We start from the raw sequence: 21849 nt of genomic DNA on the forward strand, positions 1-21849 counted from the left end.
ACTTTAAAAGTCTTTGGCCAATATTATTGTAAATATAAAGTATTAGTTTTGAGGCAAAGGAATGTATTAAAACCTCACAACAGCCAAACGCACGCCTTTTTGTAACCCCCGTGTTTATATGTTGTACGACGGTTTTATTTTGCTATTTGCGTGATCAAAAGAAGTAATACCACAACAAGTATTACCGAATTACACTGTACAGAGTTTGTTTTGCTGATAAATGACTTTATACCGTTTGTCATGGCTTCCAAATATAAAGTTCAGTATCATTTGACAGATAATCTGTGATAGATAATAATGCATGTAACCTACATATGTTTACATTGTGTGATTATACCGTACCACATGATCTATATTGAATTAGTAATGCTTAATATCAATCATTTATTGATTTTGTTTGTGTGCTCTTTTATAATTATTCGGTAATGCTTTATTGCAAAGCATAGGTACTTTGTGCATTCTAATAACCTGCCTGGTCAATACTTGTTTAATAATAATAAAATGTTTATAAGCCCAGGTAATCTATTATACATGATACAATCCATTATGCATTAAACATTGGCATTAATGGACGCACATTTTTTAAATCTTAAACAAGTAGGCTGAGACAGTGTCTTCGTAAATACTGACAATATATTTCAGGTTTCTGATCACCAATCTTTTAGGAGGGATTATTCAATATGAAATATAGATTGCATTTACTATTTGGTATTAGTCGCATCGATTTTTTTATATGAATTAGGCTGCAATTTACCTCTCCATGACACATATAAGCATGACCTCCCATCTATTATTGTGGTTATTGTCATGAAGCTGCCCTACCCTACATATCCCCCTGCCAATTACCGTGAGGGGGTGGGGCCTAAAGAATAATGGCCAAGTCACTAAAAAGAAAGGAGGAAGAGAAGGGGTGGGAACTAACCAGAAGGGGTGGGGCCTAACCAGAAAGGGTGGAGCCTGATCAGAAAAGGGGTGGGGCATAGGGAGGAAGAGAGCATAGACTTAAATACATGCGGCCGCTAGCATACCTTTAGTGCTGCAGTTGCGGCCTCAGGCCAACTGGTTCTCTTATTTTTTCCGATGCCTTACTCCAAAATACTTGGCGTTGGAATTTACTCATTTGTTACAACAAAAGCAAGACAAATAACGCGTATTTATGTTGTTTTACTGCCTCCAACGTACCTTTGTGCTCATAAGTCAATAACATAATGAAGGCATATTATTTTCTGTGACATTGATTCGAAACGTGGACATTAATGAAGATAAGAAAACGTATTCTTGGTTCTTTCGGTAAAGTCACGTAGAAGGGAAATAATAAAATAATACAAATATTAAACAATAAAAATTCTCATGACGTTTCGACTGCAACACAAGCAAAGTGGCCAAACGGACACTTTTTTCAAATTTTCTTGCTGTGAATTTCACACCTGATGATTGCTTGTGTTGCAGTCGAAACGTCGTGAGAATTTTAATTGTTAATATTTGTATTATTTTATTATTTCCCTTCTACTTGACTTTACCGAAAGAACCAAGAATATGAATCCCTGCAGTCACGAAAGCTTTAAATCAAAATAAGAAAACGTGTTAAAAGAATGGAAAGTGTTGAAAGAAAACATGGAGAGGTGCACGCTGGAATTACATTGAACCCATGCAAGTTAACATTGGTCTTCATCCAGCAGTGGACAGATCATGACTAATAATGAGCGACTTGGGCCTAGATACTTCAGACGGAAGTAACATCGGAACATCACGTAGATTTGCGAAATGTAAAAAACGTACAAGGTGACAAAGTTCTGAACAGATGGTAGTACGGCAAATGGGTCGATGTATCCATCTGTGCAGGCCGTTGAACATTAACACCAACCCCTTCATGTGTGCGTGGGTGTTTTTCTTTCGCTCAGAGTGAGATCTTCATGCAGTATAGTGTCAAACGTCCCAATGTGTAACCCACCGGAAGAAATTCTTGCGACTCTAAAGAACATGAGTAACATGTCTCATGTGACGGTAGTTCAACAAGTATATTAACCTTAGGATTAGAAAATGTCGGTTTCTTAAGACATTCAAGTCTTTCATCTTGAGTCGGATCCAAAATAAGTTGTATAATTACAACGTTAATATTTTCAATGTTCCATTAAATCACACTTTGTGAAAAAAAAATTGCATTCCATCTATGATCAACATCCTGGGTTCATGAGCAGCAATGCAGAGACTCGATGTCCTTCCAGTGTAGTCATGTATGACATTGCCATGTGTCTCTCTGTGATTTACTAGGAATTCGTATAGACAGGCACTCATTCTGTGAGGCGCTCCCAGATGTTTGACATGGCACACATGCATTACTGAGATAATTTTTGTCATTGAATTGAACACCTCGGGGTGCGCATAAAGCACCCTATTGCATTTTGAGTGGCACCTGCAGATGCCCTCACAAGTCAGCTATGGAGAAAGTTGGGTGTCCCAAAATTACATTACTTTGGTGTGCTACCTCCAAGTGGTCTCCCTTTATTTTACCAGCCCTGGATACATTGTTCCAGGAAATAAAATTTGCACATATGAATTGTCAGACTATGCAATAAACTGTTCTCCGACTCCCAGTATATATATATTTGGAAATTATGTCTTGAGACATGACAATTAGTGTGTAGTTTGTGTGTGTGTGTGTTAGTGCTAGGAAATTCTAGCAGAAATAACAAAATACAATTATACTGCTCGGAATCTTAATTTATCCTGGAGAAATCTGATGAGCTATGAAGCTCTTTTTCACAGATGTCCAGTATTTCACAGATGATTCCTGTAGGACTAACAATCGCTGTGCAAATCAAATGTTTCATATTTCCATACACTTGAATAGCATTCAAACGAGGAATCATCCAATAGAAATATAGTTGTCTGAATGAATATGCAGGTACAGTATTACCATTGAATTGTATTGGAATTCTTAAGAAGTCCGAGGTGCTCGTGCTGAGCAACATAAGCAACCACACGACATTGATACCGACGTCTAGGTATATATATATATAAAACGTGAATTAAGGTTGTTGTTACATCATATGTCGTTTTCAAAGTATGTAGAATATGTAGTTTTAAAAATGATATCCCTGACTCCCTCCCGGCAAACGTATCTTCAGCCGGTTTGGGAAAACTCGACCCAGTAGGAAAAACCAGGCAAGGTGCATGGTCCGCCTTAATGGTAGGCCTCATTTTCTAGTAATATTCGTGCTCGATCCTCATTTTATTTTCTATAAAATGCCTAGTCTAGGTGTCAAATACTCGACCAGGCTAAATATTTTTTTAAAGGACGCCTAATCCACTCGATGTAACATTGAGTCGTATAGGGGTACTTTGAGCCTCTAAGCCGTTAGGTTTTGATAACAATGACCACTTCTTAAATAACATTATGTAACACAATTTTTGTTCCTGGGTAGTAAGTGTTATTTCGTAATTGCTTATGCCTAAAAAGTATAGAAAATGGATATTCCCACAAACTTTGCTTTTGTGACCGGGACAGTGATATTTTGAAATTTACCTATTTTCAATGAGAAAACGGGCGAATTTGTGTCTTTTTGTTCACATAAAGTCAGAAAAAACAACATATGAATCAAAATCAACGTGTATTTATACTAAAGTAATACAAAAATGACTACACAAGATTTTGAAGTGAGTAGTTTTTCGAGATTTACGATTATACTGTAAATCACTTTCACGAATCTGCCCCAAATGTAGTCTCCCATCATGTTCTCGTTATACTGTCCTTGGTAGTGGCGTTCAAAGTCCAGTATATCCTGGTAGAAGCGCTCGCCTTGCTCCTCCGAGTACGCTCCCATGTTCTCCTTGAATTTATCAAGATGAACATCAAGGATATTGACTTTGAGGGACATCCTACAGGCCATTATGCCGTAATTCTTCACCAGTCTCAACCAGCTCCACATAGTTTTCGACCTAGTGATTGCCCAGGAAGCCACGAACCACTGCGACAAAGCTGTTCCAACCTTCTTGGGGAATTCATTGCACTCCAGGATCTTCTTGATCTGTGGTTCAACGAAGACACCGGCTTTGACCTTTGCCTCAGACAGCTTAGGGAAGAAGTCTTGAAGGTACTTGAAGGCTGCCGACTCCTTATCTACAGCTCTGACAAATTGTTTCATAAAGCCCAATTTGATGTGCAGTGGTGGCATCAGCACCTTCTGGGGGTCCACCAGTGGCCCCCACTTGACGTTGTTCCTCCCCACAGAGAACTCGGTTCGTTGTGACCAGTCCTGCCTGTGGTAGTGCGCCTTGGTGTCCCTGCTGTCCCAAAGGCAAAGATAGCAGGGAAACTTTGTAAAACCGCCTTGGAGGCCCATCAGGAATGCCACCATTTTGAAGTCTCCGATGACCTCCCAGCCATACTCATCATACTTCAAGGCATCCAGCAAGGCCTTTATGCTGTTGTAATCCTCTTTGAGGTGCACCGAGTGAGCCAGGGGAAGAGATGGGTACTTGTTACCATTATGGAGCAGCATGGCTTTAATCAAGTCGTTGAGCTCTTTTTGGTTGGGGTAGTATGGGTTTATATCCTCAGCTCCACCTCTGAAATTGTCATCTAGATCTACAAGGTTTCCTCGCTCATGGCAGTGTAGCACCGGGGCGATGGATGAAGGAAGGTCCGGATATGTGATAGCAGGTGCATTATTGCCAGTCCGACGTTTAGAAGGGTCCACCATGCAGAAGTAGCAGTTGCTTGAGTGGTCAGTGGGTTCCCGCTAAATTCTTCGGATAGCGAACTTCATGGCTCTCTTTTCACCTCTGTACCATCCTACAAAAATACATTTATTTCACCCATAACTAATTTGTAAGATATTCTTGCAACATTTCATATATTATATCTTTTGTCAATAACGTAGAAAATTGTAAAACATTTACAAATGAATTTTTTTTACAATTTTAAAAATTGTAACAAATGTTATAACATTAAATTGCGAGCAAAAATTGTCCATCTTACCTTCCAGAGTTTTTTTGCATTGCTCGCAGGTGAAATGAGGTGCCCAGGGTTTGTCTTGATCCCTGACAGGCATGTCAAAATATGCCTTATAGGCCTCACACATCTTAGCAGATGCTTCCACAGAGTACTTTTTCGCTCTTGTCTTCATAAATTGGCCGCAGACATAGCAAAATAAGTCTCCCGGATGCTTGCAGCCTCTTGATGTCATCTCAGAAAAATGCAGATATTTATCCACTTTAGGCAGCTGGAACTAAACTGAACTAGTGGGCTTAAGGCCCCTGGAATGCTCTGGAAAATAGGGACATTTCAAAATATCACTGTCCTGGTCACAAAAGCAAAGTTTGTGGGGAATAATAGCCATTTTCTGTACTTTTGAGGCATACGCAATTAGGAAATAACACTTACTACCCAGGAACCAAAAAAATTGTTACACCGTCATTTAACCAACGCTGACCACTGTTCTGTGACAAAGAATGGTCCAAGCATCGGCAGAGTCAAGGTCGGGGTGATTTCAAAACCGAGGTCACGCAAGGCGACGTCACCGTCATTGGCATTGGCCAATGACGCCCTCCTCTCCCAGACACCCAGTGTAGATTCCAATTCATTTCTGTATTACTTTCTACATCCCTTTAAAACAAATGGAGATTCTCTGAGGGCCTAGGAATTGCCCAGTAGAACCCCATTCATTTCCATGGCGATTCCACTTGGTTGGCCAGGCCCCACCGGGCCCTCCTTTTTTTGCCAGAATTCCACGCCGGAGTTGGGGTGGAATCAGGCCAATTCTGCACACTTCATTTGCCGTATGTTGCAATGGTGATTCCACTAGTCGACTAGGCCCCTCAGGCCTTCCCTTTTTGCCTGAAAATAGAACTGGGCTCCAAGTAGCCCCCCCCCCCCCCCATCCACAAATCTGCCACTCTTACAATTAAGTATTGTATTCCAGTCAAAAATCTAATCACATTTACACACTGTGAGTCGTGATCATTTCCTCGCTCCAGTATGTATAGATGAAATGTCCACATCCCTGACCATAACGTGTATTTTTTTACATTTCAACAATATAAATGTGTTTATATTTAAATCAGTATTTCATACAGATACTTAAAGGTTGGCTAAGCAATTTAAATTGTATTCCACTCTAAGAAGTGTAGTCCCAGGGAATGCTCAACAGAAGGGCTGATATGTTAGACAGATGACCAACCATGCCTGTCCATCCACAGGGACCCTGCAGGGATCAGCAATAATCACTTCTGTTTCCGCACATCTGCTTCTGAGCTTCTCGTGTCTGGATAGGTTAGCTCCAAGAGCAGTGTGCACAGCAAATAAACTGTAGAGCTGCCAAACATATTGCACGAATTTAGTCCTTCGATTAATGTGTGTTAATTTAGATGATGCCAAAAATGATCTCTGTGGGCTGATTAATCCCTCCAAAAATAAAAAATAAAATATAAAAATTGTGCAGTGAGAACAATTGAAAAAATATAATTGTGGAGTAATTTCCCTTTTTAATATACTTTGTTGTGTAAGAGGAAAATAAAAACATAATACTCGACGTTTGTTTACCCTACTGGGAGATATTTATATAATTGGCTGGTTCACATCTATACATCGCATTTACATGTATAGCTTTGCTACAACAGGATGGTGGCTATATGTGATTAGGTTTGGAGAATCTAATTGATAAACTTGAGAACCTGATTAAACTCATGAGTTTCTGCCTGGAATTGGGCCTAGGATCTCTGTGGTGCAGGCACAGTGCTCGGATGCAGGCAGTATAAATAATCCCAGACAATATTTACTCATATAACAGGATATATGCAATGTTTTTTTTACGGTGCGTAATATCTGCGAGTGCATACTTTTAACATGTATGTGGAGGTTCATTCTCTAAAAGCATGACCTGATGCCCTCCAATATTGTTAGTTATACTGTCATATAACTATAGAACTCCCAAGAGTAAGTTATTCATAATCCAGTTTAGAAATTATGTATTATACTTTAATTACCATAGAAATTGTAGTGGCTTAGATGGAAGAATACCTGTTTAATTTACATGTTGCCATGCATTTGTAATTATATCCACTGTTAACAGGTGCCTACGGTGTATTGTATTGTACATTTTGTATGACATTTTTCAGATTAAAATACATACGTATTAATTTACAGCCCTCTGTTAATAGCCAACATTTTAAAAGAGTAATACTTCAAAGGCATTACAAATGTTCACAATGAAATAGAGCACAGTGTTTGCTTGTGACATGACATTCAACCCGACTACAGTTACCAGCGCTCAATACATTTTGACTTTACAAAATTGAGACTGAGTGTTTTTGTCCCCACAGGGATGGTAGTTGCGAAGTTTAGTGCACCACGATATTGGCAGGAGTGTTGGGATCTGGATAGCAAGAGCATTCTGTCTACTTCCATTTGTGTTATGGGCAGCCTGGGTATCGGCATTTATATTTACTACATCTCTGCAGTCTGTTGCTGTTCCATGGACTGAAATTTAATCCACAATTGTGTTGTTATTAGTATGCGTCATCTCAAGCTCCAGCACATATTTTCCACTCACCATGTTTTCATGGTGAAAGGTTTCCTAAACTACTATTTAATAAACAATGTTTTATTTGACCGTTTAAGGCCCACAGCTGCCAGCATTGTGATTATCTTGACAATATGCAAATGTAAGACCACAGTATGATCAACAAAGCAATATTACCGAGCAAATCTTGTGTATGAAATGGAAAAACAACGGTTGCTTTGAGAACTGGGTAAGTGTTAACTTTGTCCATGTCTGGGTGTCTATAATAATACAATTTAAAGTTTGCTGTGCTAGTGAGAGCATTTCTATTTTGATAGGTATCCATTAGCTTATAAGAAATGAATTACATCCTTGCTGTGTGTAGTCAACCATGCTCAGCGGAGGAGTGGGGGAAGGACAAAAATTTGTATGCAAAACGCAGTTCTAAATAAATGAGTTTTCAATCTAGATTTAAAAGTCAATAGCTCCAGTAGCTTCCTAATATTAGAAGGAAGAACGTTCCAGATGGTCGCAGAAGCACATCTGAAAAGCACGCGATGCAGTTGATCGTCTTTGTTCTATGGTTAGCCAAAAGCTGCTGCGAGGATGAAAGTAGGATATAGTTTGCACCTCCGATTCGCATGATAGGCTACGTACGGTGCGAAAAAAGGTCAACATGCTTACTTACATATGTGTGAGGCAGAGTGTTCGTGGGGAGAGAGTAAGCGGAAATGTGATTTGAGGAGAGGGTTTAAAAAAATCTTCTTGTCGCCCCTTGTTTTCTGCAGCGTAATCCTGATCAGCCGCAAGGGCTGGCATCTGCTTCTCAACCTCTGCTTCAGCATCGGACTTACGGGCACCGCCTTCGCTGGAGGAATTGAGCAGACAAGCAACCTGCCACTCTGCCAGGGGGTGCGTGCAACAACGTGGGGATAGTCTGTGCATGATCCACTGTGGGGATTTTGGGATTGCATTGCATGTATGTATAAGAGAGAACATTATTTTTCCTCCACTTTTTAAAGTTCAGTGTCAAGAGTGTTGTCATGCTCAAGCAAGTATTGGGGTAGTGCGCATCTCCATTTATAGCCCCAATGCAAGTGGTTGAGAATCGTCATTTCTATGGCATGAGTGAGTTTGTCCAAAGGACAAGCAATGTTGACTTTCGTGCTCATGTTTTCGACACAGTTTTATGGTATAGCGAGGACCCCTCAGATGTACCTTTTACATCGTGTCTGAACATGTAATACGGCCTGTTCGTATGCTACTCATTTAAAAGCACAATTGGCTTCCTTTATAGCCAATACCCATACCTTTGTCTTCTCACATTCATACTTGAGTGAGTGATTCTTCTCTGTATGCAATTTAGTTTGTGACGGGGCTTTGTTTGCATTATTTAATGCATCAAATACTCATCATCTTAGCAAGGTAGTCTATGAGATATGTATGTACGTGAAGTATTTAAATCACTGAATTGTGCAAGCTGAAAAAAAACGATTTAGAATTGTTTTGGTGCCAAAAATAAAGGCTTGTATTTTTCTTCAATTTTTGCATTTGACTTTGCACAACAGTGGTAGTTTTATGGTCTAAGTTCTACTTTCGTTGCTTTATACTGCCCATTTTGTTAATCCCATAGCGCCAATGTTATCATGGTGTACTCCAGGCAATTTCGGCAACATGAAACCACATTGCCATTTGATGGGCTCAATGTTTTGCTCAGTTGAGGCAACACTTGCTGCTATTTATTCGCTGTGGATGGACCTAGCCAACATTCCCAAAGGGCAGGAACTATTCAAATATGCTTATTGTTCCTTTGTTGTGTCCGAATCTCTCAATGTCAAAACAGTGCACAATACATTTCCATTATAACGGCAGAGGGCATATTAATTTGAAATCTATTTTTTTTTTTAACAAACCCATTTAAAGTTAACACTTAAATGTGTCACTGCAAAGTGTGTCAGTAGTGACTGTACTTACATTAATTGGTTTCTCCCACTGACAGACTAACACACGCAACTTTATGTATGTTATATGTGTCCCAAAGTAATCTAATACAATGCATACGATTGTAAGGTTGAGCATGATTAAAAATATTTTTCCATCTCGGTTATATTTTTATCAATTTGTATTTATTATGTTGATATAAAGTACCTATTCATTTATGTATGTGTTATTTATTTAAGAAGTGGCGTGGTTGTGCAAGTGGTCGTTTAGTATTATACAGCAGGGGTCCACAACTCCCAGGCCGTGGACCGGTACCGGTCCGTGGTCTGTTAGAAACCCGGCCGCAGAGCAGGAGGTGACCGGTGGGCGAACGAGCGTAGCTTCATCAGTTTTTACAGCCGCTCCCCATCGCTCGCTTTATCGTCTGAGCTCCGCCTCCTGTCAGATCAGCGGCGGCATTAGATTCTCATAGGAGCGCGAACCCTACTGTAAACTGCGCATGCAAGGGATCTAGGTTGCGTGCTCCTTATGAGAAGTCAGAATCCGACACTTATTTTAGTCCGCGCGTGGCCCGCCCATTATTTTATTTACCACTTCCGTCCGTGCCTCTTTCAAGCACTGCACACTTGTCTCCGTCACAGTTTTGGTAAGCCCACAAGCTAACCCTAGCCAAAATGAGTAAAAAACAAACGTCGCTGGAGAGCTTCTTTAAAAAGGGGGAAAGACCCAATGATGAACCCCCCCCCCCCCCCGGTCCGTGAAAAAACTTGTCTTCCACGAAACCGGTCCCTGGTGCCAAAAAGGTTGGGGACCGCTGTTATACAGGGTGTTTCAAAAGATGGACCCAATTTCAAAGCAGTATATTTCACGATGGCAACATGTTACAATTACACAACAAGTTTCAAACGGTTTAATGCAGGGGTGTCCAAACCTTTTTTAAAGAGGGCCACATTTGATAAAGTGAAGATGCCCGGGGGCCAATAGTTCCTTTTGACATTTTTTTAACCACAAAAGTTACGTGAAAATACACACTGTTATAAAACATTTTCATTGTCACAATTACCTTTATTTTTCAAATGACAATGTAAGCAAATATAAGCCACTCAGGCAGACGTGAACAACTCTAAAAACACAATTCTGCCTTTCATTCAGTCAGATAACATTGAACAAACTGTATAGAATACCTTAAATTTCCATGAGTTAAATAGCTTTGCCTCATGAACATTTTAAACAGGAGTTATAAGTAATGCAAAGTGGTCTGTTATCATTAAACTTTAAAACAAGTGAATTTTGCCCTTGTCTTTTACAAGATCTTTCAGAAAGCAATAGTTTGTATCACATCTACAGGTACATAACGTCAACAGTTATAACCAAATCTTATTCAAGAGTTTAATAAAACAAGTGCCATAAGTCCAAGTGCATTAGTGTGCTTTAGGCTTTTCACTGTTAATAGTGACAGATGTTACCATTCAAAACACTCAATTTCAGATTGATCAAGGAACAAATAACTTGCTGACACTAATGAGAAGGGTGATACTGAGATCTAGATTTCAGTAAAGAGACCAGGTCTGGCTTGAGGGCAGTGGTTGAGATGCGTAAAATGCCACGCAAGTGGGAGTCACTCATCCTTGACCTCAATCGGTTCTTGTTTAAGTTCATGACTGAGAATGTTTGCTCACACAAATATGTGGAGCCGAATAAGCTCAGCATTTTCTTAGCGAATGACCGTATTTCTTTCTTTGCAGTCGCCATGGCAGAAATGACTCGAGAAGGGTTTGCGGCACGGATGCAGAGCCAGATAGAATTAGAATGGTGCTGCCACCGTGTGGTGAAAGGAGGAATTACATCTTTAAAGTTTTATGATTTATAAGACCGAAGCTGCGGGCCGTAATTGGCCCGCGGGCCGGACTTTGGACATGCCTGGTTTGATGAGTTATCAAATTTTACTAACCATTTTATAAATGCTCTATGTGCCCTCCACCTGCTGTACGGACAACATCGAGACGATAGTTTAATTCATCCCAAACGCTTCTCAATGTGTCTTCTTCCACTGAAGTCACCGCTGCCGTGATTCTGTTTTTGAGGTCATCCAGATTAGTTGCTAATGGTGGCACAAAAACACGATCTTTGACGTATCCCCACAAGAAAAAGTCGCAGGGTGTGATGTCTGGGGATTTTGGGGGCCAAGAGTGTAGTGCCAAATCTTGGGGTCCCGTGCGACCTATCCAACGTTGAGGCAGTGTTTCTTGCGAATGACTGAGGCTAGGGGCTGTTTGTGCGCTGGTAGAGGCATCTAGCGGTAATCATTTGAAACTTTATGCCTCGCCATTTCAAGTGGTAAGAGTTTCATTCATGAGCGGTTCGTGGTTTGCAGAGATATAGCGATTTCAAATCGGGTCCATCGTTTTGAAACACCTTGTATTGTGTACATGGTGTGCACACAGCACAGTGAACCCGGCAACCCGAGTGTGATTTTTTTAGCAGCTAACATCAGTGGCAAGTGTGGTATCATCTCGCTCGTCAGGGCGGGCATGGTGGGCATGGAGGGATGGACAGCGGGTGGGTGGGATGGACAGCTGGAATGGTGGGTGGGATTGATGGTAGGCATGTTGGGCGGGAGGGTGGGTAGGTGGAATGGTTGATGGGCATGGTGGGTGGTATGGAGGGTGGGCATGGTGCGCGGGAGGGTGGGTAGGTGGGATGATTGCTGGGCATGGTGGGTGGGATGGACTGTGGGCTGGAGGGTGGGTAGTTGGGATGGAAGGTGGGCATGTTGGGTGGGATGGACGGTGGGCATGGTGGGTGGGATGGATTGTGGGCTGGAGGGTGGGTAGGTGGAATGGTTGATGGGCATGGTGGGTGGTATGGAGGGTGGGCATGGTGCGCGGGAGGGTGGGTAGGTGGGATGATTGCTGGGCATGGTGGGTGGGATGGACTGTGGGCATGGTGGGTGGGATGGATTGTGGGCTGGAGGGTGGGTAGGTGGAATGGTTGATGGGCATGGTGGGTGGTATGGAGGGTGGGCATGGTGCGCGGGAGGGTGGGTAGGTGGGATGATTGCTGGGCATGGTGGGTGGGATGGACTGTGGGCTGGAGGGTGGGTAGGTGGGATGGAAGGTGGGCATGTTGGGTGGGATGGACGGTGGGCATGGTGGGTGGGATGGATTGTGGGCTGGAGGGTGGGTAGGTGGGATGGAAGGTGGGCATGGTGGGTGGGATGGATTGTGGGCTGGAGGGTGGGTAGGTGGGCATGGTGGGTGGGATGGATGGTGGGCATGGTGGGTGGGATGGATGGTGGGCATGGTGGGTTGGATGGCGGGTGGGCGGGCGGGATGGACGTGGCGGTCACGTTTAAAGAACCTGTGGGGCTGCTCATTGTCTTTAAATATGAAAACTTCCTTGAAAATTGAAAATAACATAAAACGCCAAATTTACGAGTAATGGCCCCAACAATCGGAGCAAAAAAACAAAATATCATGACGAGCCATTGCCCGAAATGTTTATTCCTGTTGCAAACAAAACATGCCCGTTACAGCTTGCCTCTCTAAATAAGAAATAGTTATAGCATTAAATGCTCTACGATAGTTGTGTTGGAGTATTTTTTCTGCTGTAGCTTGTACATCAGAGCCTATAAATTGTCTGCATGAGACTAAGATACCGTTTAACCACACTTCATGGACTACTTTTAAATCCACTCGGGGGCATGCACAGACGTGTTGTAAAGCCGTTAATGTACTTTCAGGATTAAGTATGAATGGTTGTAATCACTTAACTTTGCCATATTGAATTCTAGTGTAGTGACATAGAATGGGACACTAGGGCGCGTAGCGCTGGTTACTGGCAGAGAGGGAGATTTGAGGGTGCAGCAGCCCGGTCTGCCGGCAGGGCATGTGATAGGCCGGGGAAAGGGATGTAGGGCAAAGGTGATAGAGGTGACTCGTGAGGTGAAGCCGGGAACCTTCTGGTAGGTTCCAGAAGGAGGCGTGGCCGAGGGCGGAGCCAGGCCACACTGGGGGGATAAAAGGGAGTCCCCGACTCAGGGTTGGGGCTGTCGTCTGGAATGGAACCCGTCGTGCTACCAAGTCTTCGTCCTCGTCTTCACCTCCTCGGCATTGTTGGTCAGGCAGTGTGCCGGCTGTCCTGACCATAGTATAGTTACCCGCTATACCTGTGATGGCTAGAATAAAAGAGTGCCTCCTACTATTAGTATATTTGAAGTGATTCACTACACTAGTATTAAACAACTAAACAGAGTCATCAATAACAATGTGGCCTTATAAGTAAAAAGAAAATGGTAACGTTTAGGGAATGGTTTTTCATAGCAAGTCAAATTATTTATTATTTCTTTATAATGTATGAAGATGGAATGCTGCCCAAAACGTCACCTATTGTGCTTGTGCACCATCGCAGTACCACCAATTATATATTTTCATTTAATAGTGGAACTTTTCTGCAGGTAAACTCTTTTATTGTCCATATTAGTTATTGTCCATATCTAAAATCATTGGAGATGTGCAGCTTGGACAGAAATGTTTGTTTGCGTGATAACGTCCTTATATTTTATACATGTAATTACAATGTGTCATTGCAAGCATTTTTTATTTGATTTGATTACCATTCAAACATCAGTTTAACACGTAGGCTTTCGCGACCAATATTATTCATAATCAACGTTTTTGGGTTTAGATCGCGTTATTTATAAATGTGTCGTAACCCTCCACCACCCGACACGGCCAATCAGTAAAAAAGTGTCACGTTGACAAAAGACAAATAGTTCACTGCTTTAGCCCACCGGTGTGTTGAAGCGTGAAACCACAACAATTTACAATTTGAGTACGACGTTTCGCTGGTAATTGCATCCAGCATCATCGGGCAATTCGCTAGAATGGTGAGGCTCTGCTGTGTCTCCCGTTCTTATATAGAGCAGCAGCAGGGTGACGTCATCATTAACTCATTAACTCATCAGGTGCAAAGATTTGAGGGGGGGGGGGGTTTATTGTAATTATATACTCGATTAGTAATCAGGCTATTCTTACGATGCGAGTTGTAGATTAGTAATCATTTGGAATGTGTTTTATTGTGATTATGCAACATTAGTAATCAGTTAGTGTTTGTTTCCCTTATAAGGAATTGTAATATAACTTATTTAATAATACGCTTCCAGGCCGCACTAAGCCTGTAGCTGTCTGAGCGATTAAAGTTATTTCTGTTTCTCTCAATTTCAATGGATTCTCTAATTAGTCTTTGCCAGTAGTAACTAGTTTTACACAACACTTCAACGTTGTCAAAATCAATTGAGTGTCCCTGTTGGCATGCATGTTCTGCCACTGCCAACACTGGCACTCAGTGTGTCGCTTCTCTCTTCAGCTGATATCGTCACAATAATAGTTCTCTCTCGTTTCCTTATTATTACTTATTTTTACTGCAAGGAAAAATCAATCAAAAAGTATTTCTGCTCAGTGAAAACAATGCGTTCTACAATTGGGAGCACATACTTGGCGGTATTTTGTAAACAAAAATAAAATAGATTGTTGGAGGAACGCATTTGGAAAACGGCAGGATATGTTTTCCCTGGAAATATTTGTTTCTTTCTTTGGATACAAATTATTAAATAAATAGGTGAATGAGAGAAGGATGAAGTACTTTTGGCAAACTGCATTTTAGAATTAAATACAACGTACGTGTGTGCCTGAAGAAGTACGTATTAAATCACTGAAAATTATGGACTGTGAGATGTGGGTCGGAAAAATGGGCACTGACAAAAATAATGGAACCAGAAGCTGAGGAGTTATGCAGAGATGGAATTACATTGAGACAAAAGACGAATGTGCAGATCAGGGAACAAATGTAATTTTGAGAAATCATACTGATTGCTAATAAATGCAAGTGGGAATAAGTTTTACTTATTCTTACCTGATAGAGCTGCTCACCCAGAGCTATTAATGCTCTGATACATGCATTGCTTTGTACTCTTCAGCTTTTGGAATTCTCTGTCTGAAACTGGCGAGACTAGGCCATGAAGAAGGCCGTCTCTGGTGTGGGCCAATTAGTTTCAAGGACAATGCATATATGATGAGAGAATATTGTGTTTGCATGTTCACCACAAGTACGTATGTTTAATGCGGACCTGTTTCCTTGCAAAATGTATCTATTTGGTGTTTGAACATCTCAACACCTGTTATATTGCCAGAAAGGGTAAAACCTATCCTTATTTTCCATAAAAGGAAGTGGGCTTGGGCAGAACACATTACTACGCGGATCATGACTGTTGGAGGAGAGTGGTGATGGAATGGCAACAAAAGGGAGAGAGCATGTCCTGCGTGGAAGGACAAACTCCGCAAGAGATGGAGTACCGAGATCAGCGAATGTGCTGGAGTGAGATGGATTGTGGCATCACAGGATTGTGAGGGATGGCATTGGCATAGGAAGGTCTTCATTCAGCAGTGGTTAGAGATCAGAGATGATAACTCTGTAAAGGACAACAAGAATTATCAGAAATAATTTATACGTGTGAATATGTTTAATGTATGCTAATAAAAAATGTAAATTATGCGATAGCAAATATTACAAAAATATGTATTTTGATGTCTGGGAAAATAAATAACCGTTAAACAAAATTTTCAATTACCCTTTTATGCTATGAACAATTCAGCATATTGCGTATTATGTTGTCACCTCGGTTATTACATTACAAGTATTACTACATTTTAATCTGCATATACAATATAACGAGCCACTGCAATGATCATTGCGACCTATATACACACACACATGAACCTAATATATTTTATATTTCCCTGGTCATTATCTAAAGGTTACGTCATTTGCTTTTTAAGCACATTTGACTGTAATTGAATAGTTCCTCAGGGACAACAGCTTAATTAACAAAACATATTAGGCTGTACAATTTATAAAAAGGTTCACATGTAAATTGCTTAACAGGGGGAAATCTTATCACATGCTAACACTAACAATGCACGTATATTTTTGGAGTTCTGCATACACGTGGAAGCAATATTACGAGTTGAAGCTGGCATCATGAAAGATTAAATTTCTAAAGCAGAGAGGCAAGCGGGGTGTTGTCATCTTTGTTTACATTGTCCTCCAGTCGAATTGCTGTGACAGGAAACCTATGCATTTTGGGTAATTGTGCAGAACGCTTGCAACCAGCTTCTCACCTTTTGCAACAATGTATCACCCATTTGACACAACAACACAGACTCGGGTTGAGAAAATAACTGCCATATGAGAAGTTAACAATGGTCACCCTATGGAAACACTTGCTCCTGCCATTGTAACATGGAATTTTGACATTTTCAGAACTGCCTCATTGCAATGAGTACAATGCGAGGCCCATTTGTAGAATGCACATAACTGAAGTTTAATTTGTCATGCAATATTATGCAATATTAAACTAAACAATTTTTATTTTATTTTACCAGGTCAGTGGGCATGGCCACCAATGATAGCTCAACGAAGTGGCTTATCATGAGGAAATGTATAGCAGCCACATGCTCTAAACGCATGTTTCTAAATGTGGAGGGAAAACCGGAGGACCCAGAGAAAAACCCACGCGACTACGGGGAGAACATGCAAACTCCAAATATACAGGCATAAAGGGTCGGGCTCGAACCCACGATCCTCTTGCATACCAGGCAAGGGAGTTAACATCCTGCCGAGATGTTAACTGTAGCAATGTGTAGCTTTCACGACAAAACACCAACCGTGAATACATATTTCGTCTCCGAACGACCGTCTGCTTGCAGGTGGGGATCCTTCTCCACTATGCGTCTTTGTCCACGGTGCTGTGGATCGGAATGATGGCGCGCAACACATTCCGACAGCTGGGGCCGAGAGAGCGCCCAGCTGAGAGTGATGAGCCTCCTCCGCCTCCACGGCCCATCATAAGGTGCAACCGCGCATGGACACCGCGTGACAAAACGACAGTGGCCTTCTGTTCCAGCGGCGGCTGCTGCTGCTGCTACCTGTATAACACGTGTAACGTGTATGAACGTAAAGGTACAGCTCTGCAATCGCTTGTATGTTGAACTTCTTTCGCACCGTACATAGCCAACCGTGCTAATCGGAGGTGAGGGGGGAAGGGCTACACTTAACACGAAAGCAGTTCTAAAGAAATTAGTTTTCAACCGATATTTAAAAGTACATTGCTCCAGTGGCTTCCGAATGGCTTCCTCCCTCATCTGCTGGTAAAAGGGCATCTTACTAGACAGCCTCTCTAGTGGGTGTTTGGTCTACTCTTCCATAATGGCAAAGACATCTTAGAATAAGTGGGAGGAGCTACGTTTTAGCCCACTGCACACGACCCACCGATTGAAGCATTGCGGTGTACCCATGTACACTGTTGGGTGGACAGAGGCCTTGCGATTTAATACACTTAACAATTGTCTGAACTGTCACTTCAGGAGATGTAATCAAACCAACGACCTCTCAATTGCAAGTCTGGTGTGTGAACGATTATTACAATGCCGCAGCATCACGTGAGAGTGCAAAAAAAAACCTTCAACATGCTTTTACTAATGCATTCACAATGCGAATGTTCACATCGATGTGAATGTTGCCAATTTCCACTCATGTGCTGTGTAATAACAAAGCCTGCATGTCTGTATATGATGTCTGTGACTCTCTTCTGGCTTTTATAATGGAGGGATAGCTTTCACTCCTATGTATTCACTCACATTAACACACACCCTACGTGTACATTTGCACATAGACGTGAACTTGGGTCAACATTTGTCTGTATACTCTTTTGGGCTTTTCGGTAAAGTCACGTAGATAGAAAAACAATAAAATATTAAGAAAAAATCACGACTGTTCAATCGCAACACAAGTAATCGTCTTCAGGTGAAAAAATAAAGCAGGCGGACTGCTGAGGGAGGAATAAATATTTGTCTGTATCTCTGAAAAGGCTGCCAACATATGAAACATTTAATTAATCCAGAGTATAGCCTTTATCCTTTGGGAAAATGTCATTCGTCTATATATTTAATGTCCATTTGTGAAAATAAAGGGTTTTCCTTCAAAAGCATAATCCGTGTCTCATAAATGAACCATAAATATTCACATGCCAAAAAGTATAATTTTTAATAGAGCTTTCATTTTCGTTTAGTTGTTTCATCAAATCATTTTACAATTATTAACGTTGAAGCATACTAATCCCCAAACCTAAACTTTATATTTTGACATTGTGATAATAAATAACTATTACTACGCACCATTTTATAGATGTCGCGGCCAAGTTTATTATTCATGAAACATGACACTTCAATAAAAACTTTTTAAAATATGTACAGTGAGGGAAAAAAGTATTTTATCCCCTGCTGATTTTGTACGTTTGCCCACTGACGAAAAAATGATCAGTCTATAATTTCAATGGTAGGTTTATTTGAACAGTGAGAGACAGAATAACAACAGAAAAATCCGGAAAAACGCATGTCAAAAATGTTATAAATTGATTTGCATTTTAATGAGGGAAATAAGTATTTTACCCCTCTGCAAAAGATGACTTAGTACTTGGTGGCAAAACCCTTGTTGGCAATCACAGAGGTCAGACGTTTCTTGTAGTTGGCCACCAAGTTTGCACACATCTCAGGAGGGATTTTGTCACACTCCTCTTTGCAGATCTTCTCCAAGTCATTCAGGTTTAGAGGCTGACGTTTGGCAACTCGAACCTTCAGCTCCCTCCACAGATTTTCTATGGTATTAAGGTCTGGAGACTGGCTAGGCCACTCCAGGACCTTAATGTGCTTCTTCTTGAGCCACTCCTTTGTTGCCTTGGCCGTGTGTTTTGGGTCATTGTCATGTTGGAATACCCATCCACGACCCATTTTCAATGCCCTGGCTGAGGGAAGGAGGTTCTCACCCAAGATTTGACGGTACATGGCCCCGTCCATCGTCCCTTTGATGCGGTGAAGTTGTCCTGTCCCCTTAGCAGAAAAACACCCCCAAAGCATAATGTTTCCACCTTCATGTTTGACGGTGGGGATGGTGTTCTTGGGGTCATAGGCAGCATTCCTCCTCCTCCAAACACGGCGAGTTGAGTTGATGCCAAAGAGCTCCATTTTGGTCTCATCTGACCACAACACTTTCACCCAGTTGTCCTCTGAATCATTCAGATGTTCATTGGCAAACTTCAGACGGGCATGTATATGTGCTTTCTTGAGCAGGGGGACCTTGCGGGCGCTGCAGGATTTCAGTCCTTCACGGCATAGTGTGTTACCAACTGTTTTCTTGGTGACTATGGTCCCAGCTGCCCTGAGATAATTGACAAGATTCTCCCATGTAGTTATGGGCTGATTCCTCACCGTTCTACTGATCATTGCAACTCCACGAGGTGAGATCTTGCATGGAGCCCCAGGCCGAGGGAGATTGACAGTTCTTTTGTGTTTCTTCCATTTGCGAATAATAGCACCAACTGTTGTCACCTTCTCACCAAGCTGCTTGGCGATGGTCTTGTAGCCCATTCCAGCCTTGTGTAGGTCTACAATATTGTCCCTGACATCCTTGGAGAGCTCTTTGGTCTTGGCCATGGTGGAGAGTTTGGAATCTGATTGATTGCTTCTGTGAACAGGTGTCTTTTATACAGGTAACAAGCTGAGATTAGGAGCACTCCCTTTAAGAGTGTGCTCCTAATCTCAGCTCGTTACCTGTATAAAAGACCATTGGAGCCAGAACTCTTTCTGATTGAGAGGGGGTCAAATACTTATTTCCCTCATTAAAATGCAAATCAATTTATAACATTTTTGACATGCATTTTTCTGGATTTTGTTGTTGTTGTTATTCTGTCTCTCACTGTTCAAATAAACCTACCATTAAAATTATAGACTGATCATTTCTTTGTCAGTGGGCAAACGTACAAAATCAGCAGGGGATCAAATACTTTTTTCCCTCACTGTATACATGAATGATATTGAAGCAAAAATAACGATGCAAAATTTGCTATAAATGTATTTGCCTGCTTCTTATGTCTATTCCGTGGTTCAAGCTGCAGGCAGATACGTCACGGCATCGTCATGATAAAGCAATCATCTTTACTCAAACAATACTCAACACGTGCTATGTGACCCCCCACAGAAGTTTATTGCACATTAATTCACGTACAAATAAAGTACATTCCCTGCAAATTGAAACACCTCAAGTTTGGACCCTCTCGTCATGTATTTACCAGAGATCCAAAACACACCTTTAAGTAAAATTATTTTTTAATTATCCAAGTCCTGTATGCAAGTTTAATACAGTACTCAATGACATCTGCATGCACCCAGAAACCCCCATGTTCATCATTAGCTCTGCCTTAGCTGACATTTATGGCAGTGGCCCTTCAAAGCAGAAGGGACATAGAAAGGTGACATTTGGAGAACCCATCGGCATTGCTAGGTATGTCATCCTCTTATAAGGCGGTGAATGTGGTGAAAGATTTTTGGTTCAACCTTGTGTATGTGGTTATCTTAAAAATGTTTTTACACAACCCTGCTTCTCAAGGTTTAACACAAAAGCCCTCACTACTGCATATGCCAAACTTTAAGGAATATAAAGCCTTCATGCACTTTCTCATAACAATAGTTAGGAGCCCTCTGTTGTATTTTTGAGATGTACTGCGTGCGGTTTGGCTTGCACTCCGGATCTCACTCCATCTGCTTGGAGCTTCTTCAGGAACAACATGGAGTACAACACGAAAACACATTGGAGAGAAATGCAGCCCAACCACACAAAGCTATGCAGTAATGATGCGGTGAGCTGTATTATAAATACACTAGCTTTACTACCCGGCTTCGCCCGAGACTTGGATTCTTGTCTTGGATTAATACACGGCCTACGCGGAGGGTTGGGGGGGTGACGTCAGCAGGCACACTGCGTAATGCTGCCTCACTTGCCGTGCAAAATATATCCATTATTGCGCCCCCCCCAAAATACAAAAGTCAATTTTTATACGTTTTGCATTGTGTACAGTCTGGAAGCTACCCACATGCCAAATTTCATGTTTGTTGTATGTCGGGAAGTATGCTAAACATTTCGAACAGACACACATACTCACAAATTTTTCTTTTATTTTATAGATTATGTCATCACTCATCAGTGCAATGCACCAAGGCCATAGCCATGGAGTCAACATTGGGGGGGGGGACCAAATCTTCCAGGTCTGGGGGTCCCCCCCCATAAAAAAACATATACATTTGAAAACTCATTTCCTGCCTAAAATATAAAAAAAAACAATTCACGAACATATGGGATGGACTTTTTATTTATTTTTTACAATAATGTATAATCGTGTATTGTATTACATTGCTGTTTTAGATTGTTTTTACCTTTTCTTGTTTTATTGTATGTGTAGAGGTGTAACGCGCGCCAAGGGGGCAATTGTAAACACGTGTAGGTTATGGACAGTGGG

The 21849-nt window shown here is 41.5% G+C and overlaps 1 protein-coding gene across 1 annotated transcript in view; it reads left to right on the forward strand.

Annotated features, from left to right (window-relative positions):
• The window catches only part of ADGRA1 (adhesion G protein-coupled receptor A1), a 265969-nt gene that overhangs the window by 164586 nt on the left and 79534 nt on the right, over nucleotides 1-21849 (forward strand). Inside the window, exons 4-5 of the mRNA XM_061556541.1 lie at nucleotides 8291-8414; nucleotides 17210-17352. Coding sequence (XP_061412525.1) covers nucleotides 8291-8414; nucleotides 17210-17352 — 267 coding nt within the window. The remainder of the gene's footprint in view (nucleotides 1-8290; nucleotides 8415-17209; nucleotides 17353-21849) is intronic.

The sequence above is a fragment of the Lethenteron reissneri genome, chromosome 22 (assembly GCF_015708825.2).
Source record: "Lethenteron reissneri isolate LAM-NWPU_2019-01 chromosome 22, ASM1570882v1, whole genome shotgun sequence".
NCBI lineage: Eukaryota > Metazoa > Chordata > Hyperoartia > Petromyzontiformes > Petromyzontidae > Lethenteron > Lethenteron reissneri.